The sequence below is a fragment of the Schistocerca piceifrons genome, chromosome 6, assembly GCF_021461385.2.
Source record: "Schistocerca piceifrons isolate TAMUIC-IGC-003096 chromosome 6, iqSchPice1.1, whole genome shotgun sequence".
Classification (NCBI taxonomy): Eukaryota; Metazoa; Arthropoda; class Insecta; order Orthoptera; family Acrididae; genus Schistocerca; species Schistocerca piceifrons.
In genome coordinates this window covers 45,117,435-45,135,727 of record NC_060143.1, presented here as the reverse complement: position 1 = coordinate 45,135,727, position 18,293 = coordinate 45,117,435, and the positions used below count along the sequence as shown (strand labels likewise).

General features: G+C 42.7%; 1 protein-coding gene across 1 annotated transcript in view; it reads right to left on the bottom strand.

Moving 5' to 3' along the window:
* Positions 1 to 15,155, bottom strand: part of LOC124803134 (acylcarnitine hydrolase-like) — a 55,277-nt gene extending 40,122 nt beyond the window's left edge. The window contains exons 1-3 of the mRNA XM_047264313.1: positions 15,099 to 15,155; positions 11,501 to 11,638; positions 1,987 to 2,121 (exon numbers count right to left, since the gene is read on the bottom strand). Of these exons, the coding sequence (XP_047120269.1) occupies positions 1,987 to 2,121; positions 11,501 to 11,638; positions 15,099 to 15,155 (330 nt within the window). The remainder of the gene's footprint in view (positions 1 to 1,986; positions 2,122 to 11,500; positions 11,639 to 15,098) is intronic.
* Between the last annotated feature and the right edge of the window lie 3,138 nt (positions 15,156 to 18,293).

The following is an 18,293-nucleotide window of genomic DNA, read 5'->3' as shown; positions in this document are numbered from 1 at the left end:
CGAGATAAACCATTTCAAATGTGAAATGCTGGTACATTAATAACTACCGTAACCGCCAGAATATCGAATGCTAGGACGCAAACGTGCATGCTTTGTGTTGTACAGGTGCCAGATAACAGTTTGTGGGTTGAAGTTCGATGCCTGTTGCACTTAGTTGGTCCGTACAGGGACGGCGAAGGCTGGTTGTACATGGCGCTGGAGTTGTCCGTTGATGTTCCATATGAAGGGCTTATTTCAACAGTGGTACAAGTCCATTAGCTACACTTTTCTGCCTATAACGCTTCTGAAATTAATGATCCAAGCAAACAGAAATAAAGGTTCATCTCTAGCAAGAAGCTATACGTTTGAACATTTCTGGTATCTCAACTGCAGATTTTTCAGCGCTCATTTAACTTTAGGACTCTGCATCTTAATATGAACAAAAATGGACTTGTACCACTATTGAAATAAGCCCTTATATGTGCTCGACTGGAGACAGATCTTGTGATCGAGCGGACCAAGACAACATGTTGACGCTGTGTAGAGCATGTAGGGTTACAAACGTGGTATGTGGGCCAGCATTATTCTGTTGGCAAACACCCCCTCGAATGCTGTCACGAATGGCAGCACAATAGGTCGAATCACCAGATTGATGTGCAAATTTGCAGTCAGAGTGCATGGGATAACCACGAGAAGTGCTCCTGCTGTCATACAAAATCACACCACTGACCCTAACTGTAGTTGTAGGTCCAGTGTAACTAGCACGCAGACAATTTGGTTGCTGGCCCTCAACTGTCCTCTTACTAACCAGCACACGGCCATCACTGGCACCGAGGCGGAACCAGCTCTCGTCGGAAAACACAACAGACCTCCACCCTGCCCTCCTGTGAGCTCTCGCTTGACACCACTGACGGAGAAAATGGCGGTGGTTGGCGATCAGTGGATTGCACGCTGCAGCGCACCTGGTTTGGAGCTGTCCTTGAAGTAAACGATAGGTAACAGCTCGTTATGTCACTCTGGTGCCAACTGTAGCTTCAGTTCCAGTACAATGCGCCGAGCATGACAGTCTTCCCTCTTGGTAGGGCCATATGGTCGTCTAGAGCTCGGTCTTCATCTGACCGTACATTCTCATGACCACCGCTGCCAGCAACCGTGTATAGTGACTAGGTCCTTGCAAAGTCTTCATGCAATTTCGCAGAATGAACATTCAAATTCTCCTAGCCCTATAACACGACCTCACTCAAACTCAGTGATGTGCTAATAATGGTGTCTTTGTCGCTTTAAAGGCAATCTTGACGAACATCAACTCACCACGTATAACCTCAAAGGTAACTATCGCTCACGACCGTTACAGCGTGTACTTACAGCAAACCTGATTTTTCATCCTCATAGTGGCGCTACTAGCCGCACTCTTATGCGACTGATGCGAAATTTGAATAGACATTATCTTTCAGATGTGAAAGACCTCTCTGGCCGTTTTGAGTTTGAAAAAATACGTTTTAATTCCCCATGACAGTCACACGCAACCGCGTCTGAAATTTACGAACGTGACTCTGTCACACGTGCCTTGTGCAGTGTAATTATAAATTATTCTCTATTCACATAACACCAAATGGAATGTAGGTGAATTAAAAACAGTTTTTGACCATTGCATATGTTTAAGTTACTGTAAGCTAAAAAACAATAGAAGGGAAAATATTGTCGGTTCTTAGGCGACGTAATGCTCATCTTCAGATTTTTTCTCCGAAATTGAAAAGCCAATTTACAGAAAAAGATGCCACCAGATGAGTCGAAACGTCGCCTGTGAAGAAGAAATTTGAAGAGAAATATGATTTGGCGTAGCAAAGTAGAAGATTTTACCTTCGATGATAACTATCATCAAAGCCTACAGACTGACGTAAGACACAGTTGTTATAATGCGACATTTAGTAAATCTAACACTTGCTTCACCTCAAGAGTTCGCTGGGTTCGTGAACACAGAGGAAAGTCAGCAGGTGGCGAGCGTACCTGAGGGGTGTAGACGTTGAGGTAGAGGCAGTCCTCCTCTCCGAACAGGTAGCCATCTCGGTCCTGGTAACAAGTGGTGCCAACCTCCTCCACAGCGTCCCTCACTCCTTCCCAGGCAGCTGGCGGCTGTGGCGGCTGTTTAGATTAGATTAGATTTACTTTCATTCCAATTGATCCGTAGTGAGGAGGTCCTCCAGGATGTGGAACATGTCAGAAAAACAACAATACATGACAAATATTTACAACTAGAACAAATAAGCTAATGTACCATTCCACAGGTCCCAAGTGGAACGATCGTCATTTTTTAATGAACACTAAGAGTCATTTTACAAATACTAATGCACTGAATTTAAAATAAAAAAGTTTTTTATTTATTTATAAGGTAATAAACATGTAATACAACTACTGTAATACTTATTTACAATGAACACATTACTGCACTGAAATAGTGCAGAAGTTGGATTATACTTACACACACACATACACACACACACACACACACACACACACACACACACACACACACACACACAAATTTTCAATGAACACATTACTGCACTGAAATTGTGCAGAAGTTATGTTGTACTTATATTCAAATCAGTTGGTTTTACTAAGAAATTCATCAATGGAGTTGAAGGAGTTGGCCGCCAATAAATCCTTTAGGCTTCTCTTAAACTGAATTTCATTGGTTGTTAAGCTTTTTATGGCTGCTGGCAAGTTATTGAAAATGTGTGTTCCTGAATAATGCACACCTTTTTGTACAAGACTAAGTGACTTTAAATCCTTGTGAAGATTATTCTTATTTCTAGTATTGATTACATGAATTGAGCTGTTGGTTTGAAAAAGTGATATATTTTTAATGACAAATTTCATTAAGGAATAAATATATTGGAAAGCAGTAGTTAGTATCCCTAGTTCCCTAAACAGCCTTCTGCAGGATGTTCTTGAGTTCACACCACATACAACTCTTACTGCACGTTTTTGTGCCCGGAAAACTTTAGCTTGGCTTGATGAATTACCCCAAAAAATAATCCCATATGACATTATGGAATGAAAGTAAGCATAGTATGCCAGCTTTTTCATTTTTATATCCCCTATGTCTGACAAAATTCGCATTGCAAACAGAGATTTGTTAAGATGCTTCAGCAGTTCTGTGGTGTGCTCCTCCCAGTTGAATTTATTATCAAGCTGTAATCCCAAGAATTTAACACTGTCCACTTCTTGTATCTTCTTGTCATCGAATGTTAGACATATACTGTTGGGACACCCCTTACATGTTCTGAACTGCTTGTAGTGTGTTTTTTCAAAGTTTAGTGACAAAGAATTGGCTAGGAACCAGTGATTAATGTCCACAAATATTTTATTGGCTGATCTTTCTAAGACTACACTTGATTTGCTATTTATTGCAATGTTTGTATCATCGGCAAACAGGTTACCGTTGCTCCATACATAATGAATAACGACTTCAATTCTGAGGGTAAAACTCGAACTGACATTAAAGTCTGGAAAAAGCAGCACATGTCGTTGGATTTTTCACTGTATGCAACTGGAAGTGAATGTTGTCCTCTGATGAAAAGCGCGGAGACCGGTCTAACATTCTTGTAGTTCCACATAGCAACCGTACTATGCGAGACACTATTTGTGCCAACCACGGTGAGATGGCATGTCCTTTTTTGATAAGAGAGAGCATACGCCCTGTATCTTCCTTGTAGCAGAAAACATAGCGTTTAATGCGCACGTATCCACCGCATTACTGCCCAGATACATTTTTTCTGACGTGACAGCAGTCATGCGAATACGCATATACATAGATTAATGGTAGTATCGCGTACAAAAAATATACGAGAAGTGCATTGGCGGAGATGTCATTGGCACTTAAGTGGTTCATTTGAAACGGTTTCCGACACGATTATGGCCGCACAACTGGAAGTAACAGACTTTGAACGCGGAATGGTAGTTGGAAGTAGAAACATGGGACATGCCGTTTCTGAAATCGTTAGGGAGTTCAACATTCCGAAATCCCAGTGCGAAGAGTGTGTCGACAATACCAAATTCCAAGCGTTATCTCTCACTAGGGACAACGCATTGGGCGACGGTCTTCGCTTAATAATCGAGAGAAGCAGCGTTTACGCAGATTTTTCGGTGCTTACAGGCAAGCAACACTGCGCGAAGTAAACGCAGAAATAAGTGTTGGGCCGCGCGGAGAGGCCGCGTGGTATTGGGCGCCATGTCACAGAGTGCGCGGCCCCTACGCCGGACGTTCGACGAGTCATCCTTCGGGCATGGCTGTCGGTGTTGTTCTTAGCATAAGCTAAAGTTAGTTTCAGTAGTGTATAAGCCTAGGGACCGATGACCTCAGCAGTTTGGTCCCTTAGAAATTCCCACACATTTGAACATTTGAACATCAGTGTGGGACGTACGAGAATCGTATCCCTTATGTCAAAACGGCGAAATTTGGTATTAATGGGCAAAGGTAGAAGATGGCCGACGAACTTTTGTTATTACATGACATCACCTGTAGTGTTCTGCTGTACTCATTACCATATTGGGTGGACCTAGACGACTGGAAAGCCGTTACCTCGTCAGATGAGTCCCGATTTTAGTTGTAAGAGCTGATTGTAGGATTCGAGCGTGGCACACACTAGACGCAGCCATGGATCCACGTCGTCAACAAGACACGGTCCAAGCTGGTGGTGGTTCCACAATCGTGTGGGCTGTGTTTACATGGAATGGACTTGGCCCATTGGTCCAGCTGAACCGATCATCGGAAACTGTTGTATTCGGACACCTCTAGACCATTTTCGGTCATGCATGGACTTCATGTTCGCCAACAACGATGGAAATGACAATGCGCCATGTCACCGGGCCAGAAATGTTCGCCATTGGTTTTGGACATCATTCTGGACAATTCAAGCGAATGATTAGGCCACCCAGATAACCCGACACGAATCCCATAGGACATTTATAGGGCTTTATCGAGAGGTCAGTTCGTGCGCAATACCCTGCACCGATAACACTACCTCAATTACGGACGGATATAGAGGCCGTAAGGCTCAATATGTCTGCAGGGGACTTCCAACGACTTGTTGAACCCCTGCCACGGCTAGTTGCTGCACTACACCGGGTAAAAAGAGATTCGACACCATGTTAGGAGGTATCCCACGACTTTTTGCACCACAGTGTATATCGTATAATAGATGTGTTGTTGACATTTCACTGGTAGAGTTAATCTGATTGCCAAATGACGACTGGGGTATTCCAAAGTTTGCGCGTGTAGATTACCGGAAATGCTGACCGATCAGAGTGAAAGACGGAAAAAGCAACCGCTAATCTCTTATACTACGCAGAGTAGAAGATCGGAGACGTCGGTTCGTAGTTTTGAACCTGAGTTGCAAAGGCGGTTGGTGGCGTCATGAAATATCACCAAGGAAAATACCATGCACCCCTCAGGAAAAGTAACGGTGATTGTGTTTCGTCGGCTAAGGAAGATATGGTCATGGTGGCCTTTACTTTTCTTTTTAGAGAAAGTTTAAAAATCTGGTCTGTAGTACACAATAGTCCCCCGATGAAAAATTGAGAATGTCTGTACATAGTTTCCACGTCAAATGACCTTGTCCTCTCGCATGACACTGAAGAACCAGACTCTCGGTGAGGTGTGGCGCTTCATATCGCACCCGTTTAGTGCCTGTGTATCGGGAGAATGACTCATGCGTGCAGAGTGACAGATGGTCTGAAGCGGATTCAGTCGAGTACGTAGTTCTAATTTTCATTTGCTAGAGGGTAGTAGCGGACAGGGCTAAACAGAAAGAACTATGATGTAGTTAAAAATTTTGACCACCAGCGTCCAGTAATGCACATAAACATTCAAGAAACAGGCCAAGAGAATGATTTTGTGAATTGTTCTTTTGACTTCTTGAAGGCTTTTTTGTTTATTTATGTTTGTACAGTGTTGCATATGCTTTTACTATTCTGACTGATGCGTGAATGTGGTCTAAAGTAAACATGTAGATCATTGTTATACTGATGAACGCTGTACGAAGTTTTAAGAGAATGTGAATACAAACTACGGGGAATTTTGTATCATAATATGTTAAATAAGTTTAAGGTAAATGGAAAGCTAATTCGAGTGCAAATGAAAATATTAATTACGTTTAAGTATAAACAGAATATCAGAATTTTTAATATTTATTTCGGGAAAAAAGTACAGTTCGAAAGTGTGTTATTTGTTGATTGGTTAATCATGAAAAGTGCGGAATAAAGCGGGAGAATAATGTTTTTCTATTGGCCTTAAAGGAAATTGACCGATCACAACGGAGTGTTCTTCCTCTTGGTGATATAGAATGCTTACAGCAGTCTAAGGGATTCGGAGCCCAGCCTTTCGATGGTACGGTTGTGTGTAGTATGAGCTACCAATGAAGTTGTAATTTGTCGGTTTTATTTGTGCTACATGTTTCAAAAGTGTTTTAAGGTGAAGGCATATTTATTCCTGTGTTTCTGTTTTTAGAATTTACGGATTTTAAGTAATTTTGTGTATGAGAAAAGACAGTAATTCCGTGTGGTATATTGAGCACATCGGTGCTTAAAAACCTGAGTGCATTAGACACCGCTAAATTTAATAATATGGCGAGCATTTTCATTGAAGAAGAATCCTTGTTTAGTAGCTGTTCAGATTTTGCGAAATACGTTGCCATAAACTTGCTAACGTGAATGAAAGGGTTTGTGCGTGACTGTGTTAAGATTAGCACCGGCTTGCCAGTGAACGTGTACATCTCAATGTTCAGAATGTACCGAAGTTTTGCCAGTATTTCTACTTTTCATTCAGAATTCAGACCTTTTCCGGTTCTTAGGATAGTAACGTTGCATGCAGCCTGATACGAGCTGCAGTACGGTAGGTTTCTGCTCGGCTTTTCTAACAGCGATCTGCTGCAACGTGTTCACAGGTAGGAGCAGGTAATGGACGAAAGAAACCGCGCCGCAGCAACGAGACCTAAAGATATGGATGACAAGTCTTGACATATTTTTAATACGGCCAGGACTTTCAATTTTCAGATTTTTAAGAAAGAAACTTTACAAATCAATTATTTACGCTGACTTGAGAGTCACGCATCCTCGACAAGATTGTTACTTGTGTATTTTCTCTAAAATTTCCAACTAAACAATTCTTACTGAATACGAATTATACAACCTTTAAGCACTGGGGAAACGCTAATTTCCGAAATCACGGGTGCAATTACGTGCTCCATAATCGACAGAAAAGTAGAATATTGTTGCGTTTTATCTCATCGAAACATGACGCTAGCAAGTGTTGATAAGGAGAAAGAAAAAAGTTAAATCTATTAACAAATGAATGAAAATTGTTACAGGCGTCAAAAAGTAAACTATTATATTTCTTTACATAACATTTTGTCGACTAACTTGTAGTCTCCGTCAAATATTCTAAAAAGAGCTTGCTGCCTGGTCTCATCCAAACAGTGCGTGTGTTTAAGAAAACTGCAGCCTCTACACTATAGTTCTAACTGAAACCACGGAAACTACCTCGAAGAAGTTGATAAATGGAAGTATCAACAAATATCAAAGAGTGAGTTAGCTTTACTTTTACTTTACACGCCACGTGAGCCGAGTGGTCAGCAAGTCCGATTTTCATGTGCAGAACCTACGTACAATTCCTGGCACTGACAAGGATTTTTCTTTGGAAGAAGTAATGGAATGAGATGCACTCAGCTTCATGATGCCAACACAGAACTACTTAAGTGGAAGTCGAAGCTCCAAGGTCTGGAAAGTCGACAACGACCGGAAGAGCTAAGTACTGACTCTATGCCACTACATATCGCACCCAGATGAAGGCACATGCTGTGCAGCGTGGTCTCCAGTTCTTGATCAAGAAGTTTAGTTTCAAACAAATTACCAATGGTTGATTGCTCTTATACTGTACACTGAAGACCCAGATAAACTGGTACACCTGACTAATATCGTGTAGGACCCCGTAAACGAGCAGATGAGCCGTGGCACGGATTCGACTAAGGTCTGAAGTAGTACTTCAGGGAACTGACACCATGAATCCTGCAGGGCTGTGCATAAATCCGTAAGAGTACAAGGGGGTGGAGATCTCTTCCGAACAGCACGTTGAAAGGCATCCCGGATATATACAATAACGTTCATATCTGGGGAGTTTGGTGGCCATCGGAAGTGTTTAAACTCAGAAGAGTGTTCCTGGAGCCACTCTGTAGCAATTCTGGACGTGTGGGGTGTCGCATTGTCCTGCTGAAATTTCCAAAGTCCGTCGGAATGAGCAATGGACATGAATGGATGCAGGTGATTAGAGTGCTTAAGTACGTGTCACCTGTCAGAATCGTATCTGGGCGTATCAGGAGTCCCACATCACTCCAACTGCACACACCCCACACCATTACAGAGCCTCCACCAGCTTGAACAGTCCTCTGCTGACATCCAGGGTCAATGGATTTATGAGATTGTCTCCATTCCCGTGCACGTCCATCCGCTCGATACAATTTGAAACGAGACTCGTCCGACCAGGCAACATGCTTACAGTCATCAACATTGCAATGTCGGTTTTGACGGGCCCAGGCGAGATGTAAAGTTTGTGTCGTGCAGTCATCAAAGTTACACGAATGGGCCAACGGCTCTGAAAGCCCGTATCGATGATATTTCAGTGAATGGTTCGCACGCTGACACTTGTTGATGGCCCGCCATGGACTCATTTTTGCAGGATCTTTCTCTCCTCGCAACGATATCAGAGATTTGAAGTTTTGCCGGATTCCTGATATCCACGGTACACTCGTGAAATGGTATTACGGGAAAATCTCTACCTCAACGCTACAATGGAGATGCTGTGTCTCGTCGTTCGTGCGCCGACTATGACACCACGTTTAGACTCACTTAAATATTGAAAAGCTGCCATTGTAGCAGCAGTAAACGATGTAACAACTGCGCCAGACACTTGTTGTCTTATTTAGGCGCTGTCGACAGCAGCCCCGTATTCTGACTGTTTATATACCCCAAAAATTTGCAAATATGTGTAAATTCCTAAGGGACCAAACTACTAAGGTCATCGGTCCCTAGACTCACACACTACTTAAACTAACTTCAACTATCGTATGCTAAGAACAACACACACACACACACACACACGAGCGTGAGGGAGGCATGCTGGGGGAGGAGTTGCACAATCCGTGACTTGGCGCCTCAAACAGTGCGTCTCCCCCACGCGGCTTTTGCATTCCTTTGTATTTGAATACGCATGCCTCTACTAGTTTCTTTGGCACTTCAGAGTATAATTCATACACATACACTACCACGTTATCTTGACATGTATGGTTTTGACAAGACTACATTTCGTACAGGCCTACCTTCTGTCCTTACCACTAAAGCACGTGAAACGTCGCCGACGCTTTGGAAATGCCGAGACAGAAATTTTACATTCTCCAGTAGCCGAAAAACAGAGACGAGGATTTTTCCCATCAGCTTTGTGGAAATATTAAGAAAATTGTCCAAGAGAATGGATATTACGCTGAAAGGTAAACCACAACTCATGGACGTTGTGTCTGCATACTACATAAATTTTATTTCATTTCCTTGAAAAACAAGAAACGGCAGTAAGAAATTTATTACGAAAAGATGTATATAAAGCGAGTATTCTGTTGTATATTCGATGGAATTAGATGAAACTTGCGTTCGAGAATGAAAGAAGAAGATGAGATTAAGGCAGACGGTTTATCGTACGCAGGAAAACCATGAAACAAAATAAAAAGAAGGTAAATTTTCACGCACATTACCTAAAAATAGAAAAAAAAACATAAATTACAGAAAGAAAATTTTGAACGAGACACTCTGTGATGAAGTATAACACGCTATCAAACATGGATTATCAACCAAGGAAGAATCGATGTATTAATTACCTGTGTAGTCGTTCACAGAAGCTTTAGCCTGATGTTTCACCGCTGCGCTGACTACAATGCGGTGTCAGTAGCAGCAGTCCCAGTCGTAAGAACTCATTTTTAATTTTAAAAAAAGGTCCAGTTTCGGCTACATACAAGGTCATATTCAACAAGTCTCAAGTGCATGTAAGATGATGTAGCGTGAGGCTGAAGCGGTCTATTAAAATAAAAGCTCGACTACAAATGAAATACCCCAAAAACTCTGGTAGCTCTCTGTAAACACAGACTATGCAACATCTAAATCAAATTGTAAAGAGGGAGCTATTACTGAATGATGTATTAAATTTTGAGTATGAATCCTGCTTAAATTGACTTTGTTCTTCCATTTATTTCCCTGATGGGAAACTCGTCATCATACCTGCAGTGAATACGAGGTATCTGGGGAGAGCTTCCTGCACGTCAGCCATTACTGTTACTGAGAGAGAGAGAGAGAGAGAGAGAGAGAGAGAGAGAGAGGCAGGCAGGGGGGGGGGGGGAGGGGGATCGTATTCATCTCATATATTATCCATAGATGTATACGAACAGAATTGAAAATAGCTGCTATATTCTGTTACGAAGGACCAATACCTTTTGCTGAAGGCAGTGCTTTCCAATTATCAAAAAATTAATTGCTGTAAAATTACACTCAGAAGTCTTCCTTGGGAGAAGGTTGAGAATCACGTTTTAAATCAGCAAAAACCAACACAATGGTTGCATTATCTTCTAGCCGTATTCCTAGAGTTTTCTTGGTATCATTGTTCTAGAAACTTGACGTGAAGGCCTAGATTACATTACTGTCCTCATCCAGTGCCTAGTAGCAATTAAGTGCTCAGTAACAATAGATTCATTGGACTATAAAAACACGTATGATGCTAGTAATCGACACGTCGTCCCTGTACGTAGCGTACAGTCCCCTTGATATAAGCCATACTGACAAGTAATGTCATGAAAAAATTTTATCCTCCACACCCCCAAGTATGCGATGCGGTAAATTTGACTGGAAGTTTCTTTCCCCCGGATTCGGCCTCATTTTCTGAAAGCACTTCAGAGAGACACAGGAAGAGCATTCGTGACATGTACGAGTAATTCTATTTTGTCATTTAGATCCTGTAGCAGCATGGATTGCAGAAGATTTGTTTGCGCAAAGCCGCGCGGGATTAGCAGAGCAGTCTAGGGCGCTGCAGTCATGGACTGTGCGGCTGGTCCCGGCGGAGGTTCGAGTCCTCCCTCGGGCATGGGTGTGTGTGTTTGTTCTTAGGATAATTTAGGTTAAGTAGTGTGTAAGCATAGGGACTGATGACCTTAGCAGTTAAGCCCCATAAGATTTCACACACATTTTTGTTTGTTTGCGCAAAAACACCTCATACTTGTTGCTGGTGTGAAATTTCTTTTATTTCCTCCGTAGAATATAAGAGCGCGTTTGGGACGAAATGTGGTTTCTCTAATCGGGCGTCCTAGGTAGGCGAATAACTGTAAGCCTCACATTCTCGATTTTGATATCAATCACAGAACCACCAACTCACTATAGCACACCCACTATGCAATGTGCCACTCAGTATTCTAAAGGACTTGGTTCTCACCTTGAAGCGAAGTTCACCGAGAGGGGGCGCTGCAAATGGGATGCCAGAGAACTGGTAGTACGACGTTCCGTTGAGTGTGGTGTTAGCCACGCCCCGCAGAGCACCGTACGTTGTCTGCACAGTTGCGTATTGCCCCACCTACAAAAATATGAACACAGAGTTAGAGACCATACCTCAATATTGCACTGTGGTTAAATATTTTCCTGCAGTACAGCTGTAAAACGAAATACATGGTCGTTCACAGGCGTGGAATCGGCCTTCTAAAACAGACACAGGTGGCTAAACAGAACAATGGCCATTTAGTAACTCACCATGTTGTATGCAACTCGTAGATTTTCATACCAAACAGTGAATAACACGATAAAAAATAGTGACGCCTTTTATTTGTGCATAGCTTCATTTATTCTCGAGTCATAACTGATACTTCTTCCTTACGGGTGACGTGAAGCTGATCGTGTTAATCCAAGCCGAGCGCACTGAGGTCGTACAAATATCAGGGTTTAGGAGCGCCCGTGTTAAAGTAGATGAGTTAAAACTGATGTGACCAAAACAGAGCAGCCTTTAGAATGAGATTTTCACTCTGCAGCGGAGTGTGCGCTGATATGAAACTTCCTGGCAGATTAAAACTGTGTGCCCGACCGAGACTCAAACTCGGGACCTTTGCCTTTCGCGGGCAAGTGCTCTAACCAACTGAGCTACCGAAGCACGACTCACGCCCGGTACTCACAGCTTTACTTCTGCCAGTATCTCGTCTCCTACCTTCCAAACTTTACAGAAGAGCTTCTGTAAAGTTTGGAAGGTAGGAGACGAGATACTGGCAGAAGTAAAGCTGTGAGTACCGGGCGTGAGTCGTGCTTCGGTAGCTCAGTTGGTTAGAGCACTTGCCCGCGAAAGGCAAAGGTCCCGAGTTCGAGTCTCGGTCGGGCACACAGTTTTAATCTGCCAGGAAGTTTCATATCAGCGCACACTCCGCTGCAGAGTGAAAATCTCATTCTGGAAACATCCCCCAGGCTGTGGCTAAGCCATGTCTCCGCTATATCCTTTCTTTCAGGAGTGCTAGTACTGCTAGGTTCGCAGAAGAGCTTCTGTAAAGTTTGGAAGGTAGGAGACGAGATACTGGCAGAAGTAAAGCTGTGAGTACCGGGCGTGAGTCGTGCTTCGGTAGCTCAGTTGGTTAGAGCACTTGCCCGCGAAAGGCAAAGGTCCCGAGTTCGAGTCTCGGTCGGGCACACAGTTTTAATCTGCCAGGAAGTTTCATATCAGCGCACACTCCGCTGCAGAGTGAAAATCTCATTCTGGAAACATCCCCCAGGCTGTGGCTAAGCCATGTCTCCGCTATATCCTTTCTTTCAGGAGTGCTAGTACTGCTAGGTTCGCAGAAGAGCTTCTGTAAAGTTTGGAAGGTAGGAGACGAGATACTGGCAGAAGTAAAGCTGTGAGTACCGGGCGTGAGTCGTGCTTCGGTAGCTCAGTTGGTTAGAGCACTTGCCCGCGAAAGGCAAAGGTCCCGAGTTCGAGTCTCGGTCGGGCACACAGTTTTAATCTGCCAGGAAGTTTCAGAGCAGCCTTTATCCGCAATACGGTCATGGAACTTCTCGAGAAGCTGCATGAAACTGGTTCTGTCGCGGTAACCTGAAGGCTGGGTGGTCTAAAACGGCTACACATGAAACCACGTGAATAGCTGTTCCGGCATCCTTCAGGAACAGTTCAGAGCACAGTGCTCATCGCTTCTCTCAGGGAACTGGGGTCAGTAGTAGCTCAATATCAAAACTTTTGAGCACACATTTATAGGTCGTCGAGGTCTAGAGTCCGCAGTGTTCCTCGGTTTTAAGTTAATTAGATTGCTGTCTTTGACGTCATGTGAAGCTGTGTATGCAGTGAAGATCATAAACCCTACACACATCGAACAGTGGATAGTCGCTGCCCGTTCCAGCATTGCCATATATGTTTTGCTAAGTGACCTTGAGCAGCGTGCGAAGCGCATAGTAAAGACCTTACAACGTGCTGGCCAACATGTCGAGTCGAGCACATACTGCAGCCTTTATGAGTTATCACCAGCAGTTGCTTTGTTTGGTACAAAACGCGAAGTAACTCGATATTGAGGAAAGCAATACTCTGTCCAAGACACCATCGTTTTGCTCGAGTAAATCTCTACGTGTTTGATATGGAAAATGAATCGCTTCTTCAGTACGGAAATTACGTGTTGTATCCAAGGTAGTGGTTACCAAAATGGCCGAAACTTTGGTAACATAGCCTCATAGGTTTCCTCCCTCCCCATCAGTCTTAAACTAAGTGACTTCATTTATCCATCTTAATTGCTTTTAGGTTAGTGGTTCCACATCCATGAACCACTCTGTACATTTTTGGAATAATGTTTCAGCTTTATCGGGAATGGCAGACACGTGTAACTTACGGTGCTGACGCATGAACAAGTAGTGTGAAAATTATTAAATAAGTGAGGCCTTCTGGACATTCTGTAGAGAAATGCGTATTTTGAATTACCAACAGAACAGAGTAACAAAAAACGGACTGGGAAAGAGACTGAGGCTGAATACATAGATATAAATATAGTGAAAATTAACTGAATATAGACGGAACATCTAGCCAACCTACTGGTTGACACACGTATCAATGAGAATAGAAGGAAGTTTATAGCTTGACTTCCCGACGACGGCAAGGTCGTAAGTGATAGAACACAGGCTCGGTGTGAGAAAGAATAGCGAAGGACAATTGGCCATGTCCTTACGAAGAAACCATCCAGCATGTGGCTTAAGTATATAAATCACGGATTACCTAAACCTAGATGACCGGACAGGGTTTAGAGCTGCCGTCCTCCCGATGCGAGCCCAGTGTCTTACCGCTGTTGCACCTTTCTCGATTCCAAGTGATAGCTGAAGACGACTATTGGCAGGTGATCCAGAAACAACGTAGATGTGCACAGAGCGAGACCTCTACATCTAGTGAGCGAGGCGATCATTCAGCAGTGAATGGCAAAATGTCGACAGTAATGATGATGAACTGACAATCCTTTCCTGAAGCTGTTCATCCGGAAGAAACACCTGCATGAAACTGACTCGTAGACAGTGGAGAAACACAAAAACCTGTAACTCTCTGAAATATCGTAAAAAAGACGAAAATTAAAATGGTCAGGAATGATGCAATCTGAAGTGAAAATGCATTGGAACGTATGGATAATTGATGTTTTACAGGTGAATCTGACAAGTTAAAGAAAATTCGTGTCGATCTTATACGTGTAATTTATTACAGTTAGTGTAGATAATGCGTTGAACTTGACAGGAATAAGAAAATAAGATTGTATTAAACGAAACAAGGAACTATGTACCCGTTTGCTTTTGTTCTACAATATTACTTTTATTGCTAACCGGTTTAAAGCTTACAAGGCCATCTTCAGACATTTATATGAAGATGGCCTTGTAAGGCGAAAACCGGTTAGCAATAAAAGTAATATTGTAGAACAAAAGCAAACTGGTGCTTTTCATTTATTATTATAATGTCGTTCTACCAAGAACCGACGGAATATTCTGTTAAAATGAACTATGTACCCTTTGCTGGACAACGGCGCAATGTCTGAACTCACCGTGTAGCCAGCCAGGGCGACGACTAGCAGAAATACTGAGGAAACAAGTGACGTCATATCTGTGCCGTGACGAGAACAGAAGATGGCTCGTGACTACTGTACCAACTAGCGCTGTTGTCTTTATATAGCAATGTGTGGTGACGCGTATCAGCTCTCGTGTCGATACACTGATTGAGAAAGAGATAAATTTAAGTTAAAAAAACTAGGGTTTATCAGTAAGAAGTGCTCATCTTTTATCTCTACAGATAGTTCTCGTTTTTCCCAGCGTTTACTTTTCTCTGACCCATTGCACTCGAGATAGAATGGAAACTTCGTTCTGGTGAGATAAGGACAAGAAAAAAAGCAAAAAATACTCTTCGTGAAGGAATTATCCGAATGGGACGGAAATCGGAGATGTACATGCATAGAAATATTTGATGATTTATTCAAGGGAAAGAGCTTCACAAAACTGAGAAGGTCACTAATGTGTCGGTGCATCTCTGGCGCATATGCAAGTAGCTATTCGGCTTGGCATTGGGGGATGTCCGTCTAAGGGATATCGATCCTAACATTGTTCGACTGGCGCCTTAGGTCGTCAAAATACCGAGCTGGTTGAAGGTCCCCACCATTAATCCTCCAAAATTCTCAGCTGAGGGCAGCTCAGGCGACCTTGGTGGCCGAGGTAGGGCTTCGCAAACACGAGGACATGCAGTAGAAACTCACTCCTTTTGCGGCCGCACATTATCTTGCTGGATGAATAGCAACAAGACGGGTTGTAGAATATCGTTCACTTACCGCTGTACTGTAAAGGTGACACGGATGACAACCAAAGGGGTCCTGCTATGTAAAAAATGGCGTCCCAGACCACCACTCCCAGTTGTCAGGCCATATGACGTCTCCAAACACGTCTTCATCGGTCATCGGGACTCTGTTCGACGCGGGCTTCGTCAATGAAGACACTTATACTCCAGTCAGCGAGATTCCAGGCCAAAGACCGCTGGCCATCGAGGGTCAATTCGAACTGGGACTCATCACTGAAGACAGTTATACTCCAACCAGTGAGTGTCCCGGTCGAAGGTACGTCTCCTCACTGTCGCCTGAAATACAACTGGATAGTAGGGAATGGTGGTCCGGACTGTCACTTGGTTTTATAACGGGACCTCTTTGAATAAATTTCCTTTACTTCACCTCTATGGTCACAAACTTTTCGTCATCAGACCACCGGTTTCGGTCTCTAATGACAATCTTCAGATCTGTTTTATAGAAACGTGTCCTGATATACTGGAGCCATAGTGGCAGTGTATTAGGACATATTTTTATTAAAACACATCTGAAGATGTCATCATAGGCCGAAACCGGTAGTCTGTTGTCAAAAACATTGTGGCCATAGACGTGAAGCAAAGGAAATTTATTATATACTCGGGTCACTGTTTAATCCACGACCAGGTCGCAGCTTGTGAGCACCTCTTTGGTTGGCATGCGCAGCATCATTACGCACTGCGGAACGTCAACGATTTGTCCCGTTTTGTTTCCCTCCATGGCGAGCCATTCTCGGCTTACATTTCAGCAAGGTAGTGCCCGGTCACACATGGCGAGAGTTTCTTCTCCTTGTCTTCGTGGTTTCCAAACCCTACCGTGGACTTGCTACCTTGACTTGCTCAATCTGTGGAGCTCTTTCTCTTGAATCAATCATCCATTTTTTTCTTTTGAAATTGTAATCATTTGTTCATCTGTGCATGTACATCGAATCTACCGAATTCTGTCACATTCGGTTAACTATTTTGTGGTGCAGCGTTTTCTTTGTCTTACAATGCCTTTACGATACCCCAAAACTGTATAAAGAACAGAAAACAGATGCTAGCAACGTAGTCTCCAAGTACTGTAATGTAGATGATGTGTGGAACCCAAACATCAATATTTAGCAGTTCTTCACAATAAGGGTTTGGTCCCAAACTAAAGTCTCCTCCAACAGTTGAAACGCTTGCTTTTGATGTAGAGTATGAACGACTGATATGCGTTCAGCGTTTCTTATCCATATGAGCCCAATTTTTATTCACGTCAGCCTGTCTGAAAAGCCTGATATCGTATTTTCGATAGAACAAACATTATGCGTAAAAATTATATCTGGTGAATGCGTAAGATTCAATTTTGTTTCACTGTAAACTATTAGTAGCCTGCCGGGAATGTTAGCGGGTACAGAATGAAAACGTAAGGCAGTAGCTACCATTTCAGTTGATCATTAGTACCATGCTTCAATACAGCCAATTAGGAAGTGAGTGATGGTCAGAAAATAGGAACGATATTCATTCTTTTAGCATGTAATCTTTCGAAATTGGAGACTGATTTGATTTATTGAAGGACACTAAGTTTTCATTGCTAAAGAACGAAGGCATAGATAGATGTGAGATGTCATGATGATCAGTTTGACATATCAAAATACGATTTCTTTTTCTTAATTTTATGGTGACGACCAGGGAATGAAAGCGAGGAGAGGATATACGACGCACAGTATAACTTAAGGAAATTTGACGACACCAGAGAAGCCATTGTGCAGCTACGTAAAGCAATACAGAGAAGAGTGATAGTACCTACGTTAGAATACTTACATAATATTTCCAGACGCATAAAACGCTTTACACAAGGCGAACTGATTTTAGTAACCTTCAGATGAATGCGATGAAACGGAGAAATAAACGAGAAATTTTCAGAGTTCTGAAATTTATGAGTAAAATATAACATTGCTAAAAATGTTACAAGGCAAGTACAAAATTGACAGCAACAAATCTGTTTACAATTCAAGTCGAAAGATAGTGAAAGTAAGGTTTCAAGTGGTACAAAGTACTTTATGAGCAATATTCCACATCACTAAGACGACTTCTACGAAAATATAATTGTTGCAATTGTTTTTTGTAAGTTTCTGTAGCTTTCAAGATTTTCGTCTGGTCGATACGCGAAGAGAGGCAAGTAATCGTAGCACATCCTTCTATGCCCACCATATCTGTGCAAAGCTTCATAGTATTTTCACTGTTGTTTCAATGTGGCTAACATCACAGCTTACTTTCCGAATTGGCCATGTATCAGCGAATCACTAGCATTAGCGAAACATAACGACTCTCTGTAAGAGTCTGCGAACGAGTTGGAACTACGCCAGAACATTGACTCGCACTTGCACTTTCGACAGTGATACAATTAATGTGGCACTGTTTCAGTGCATTA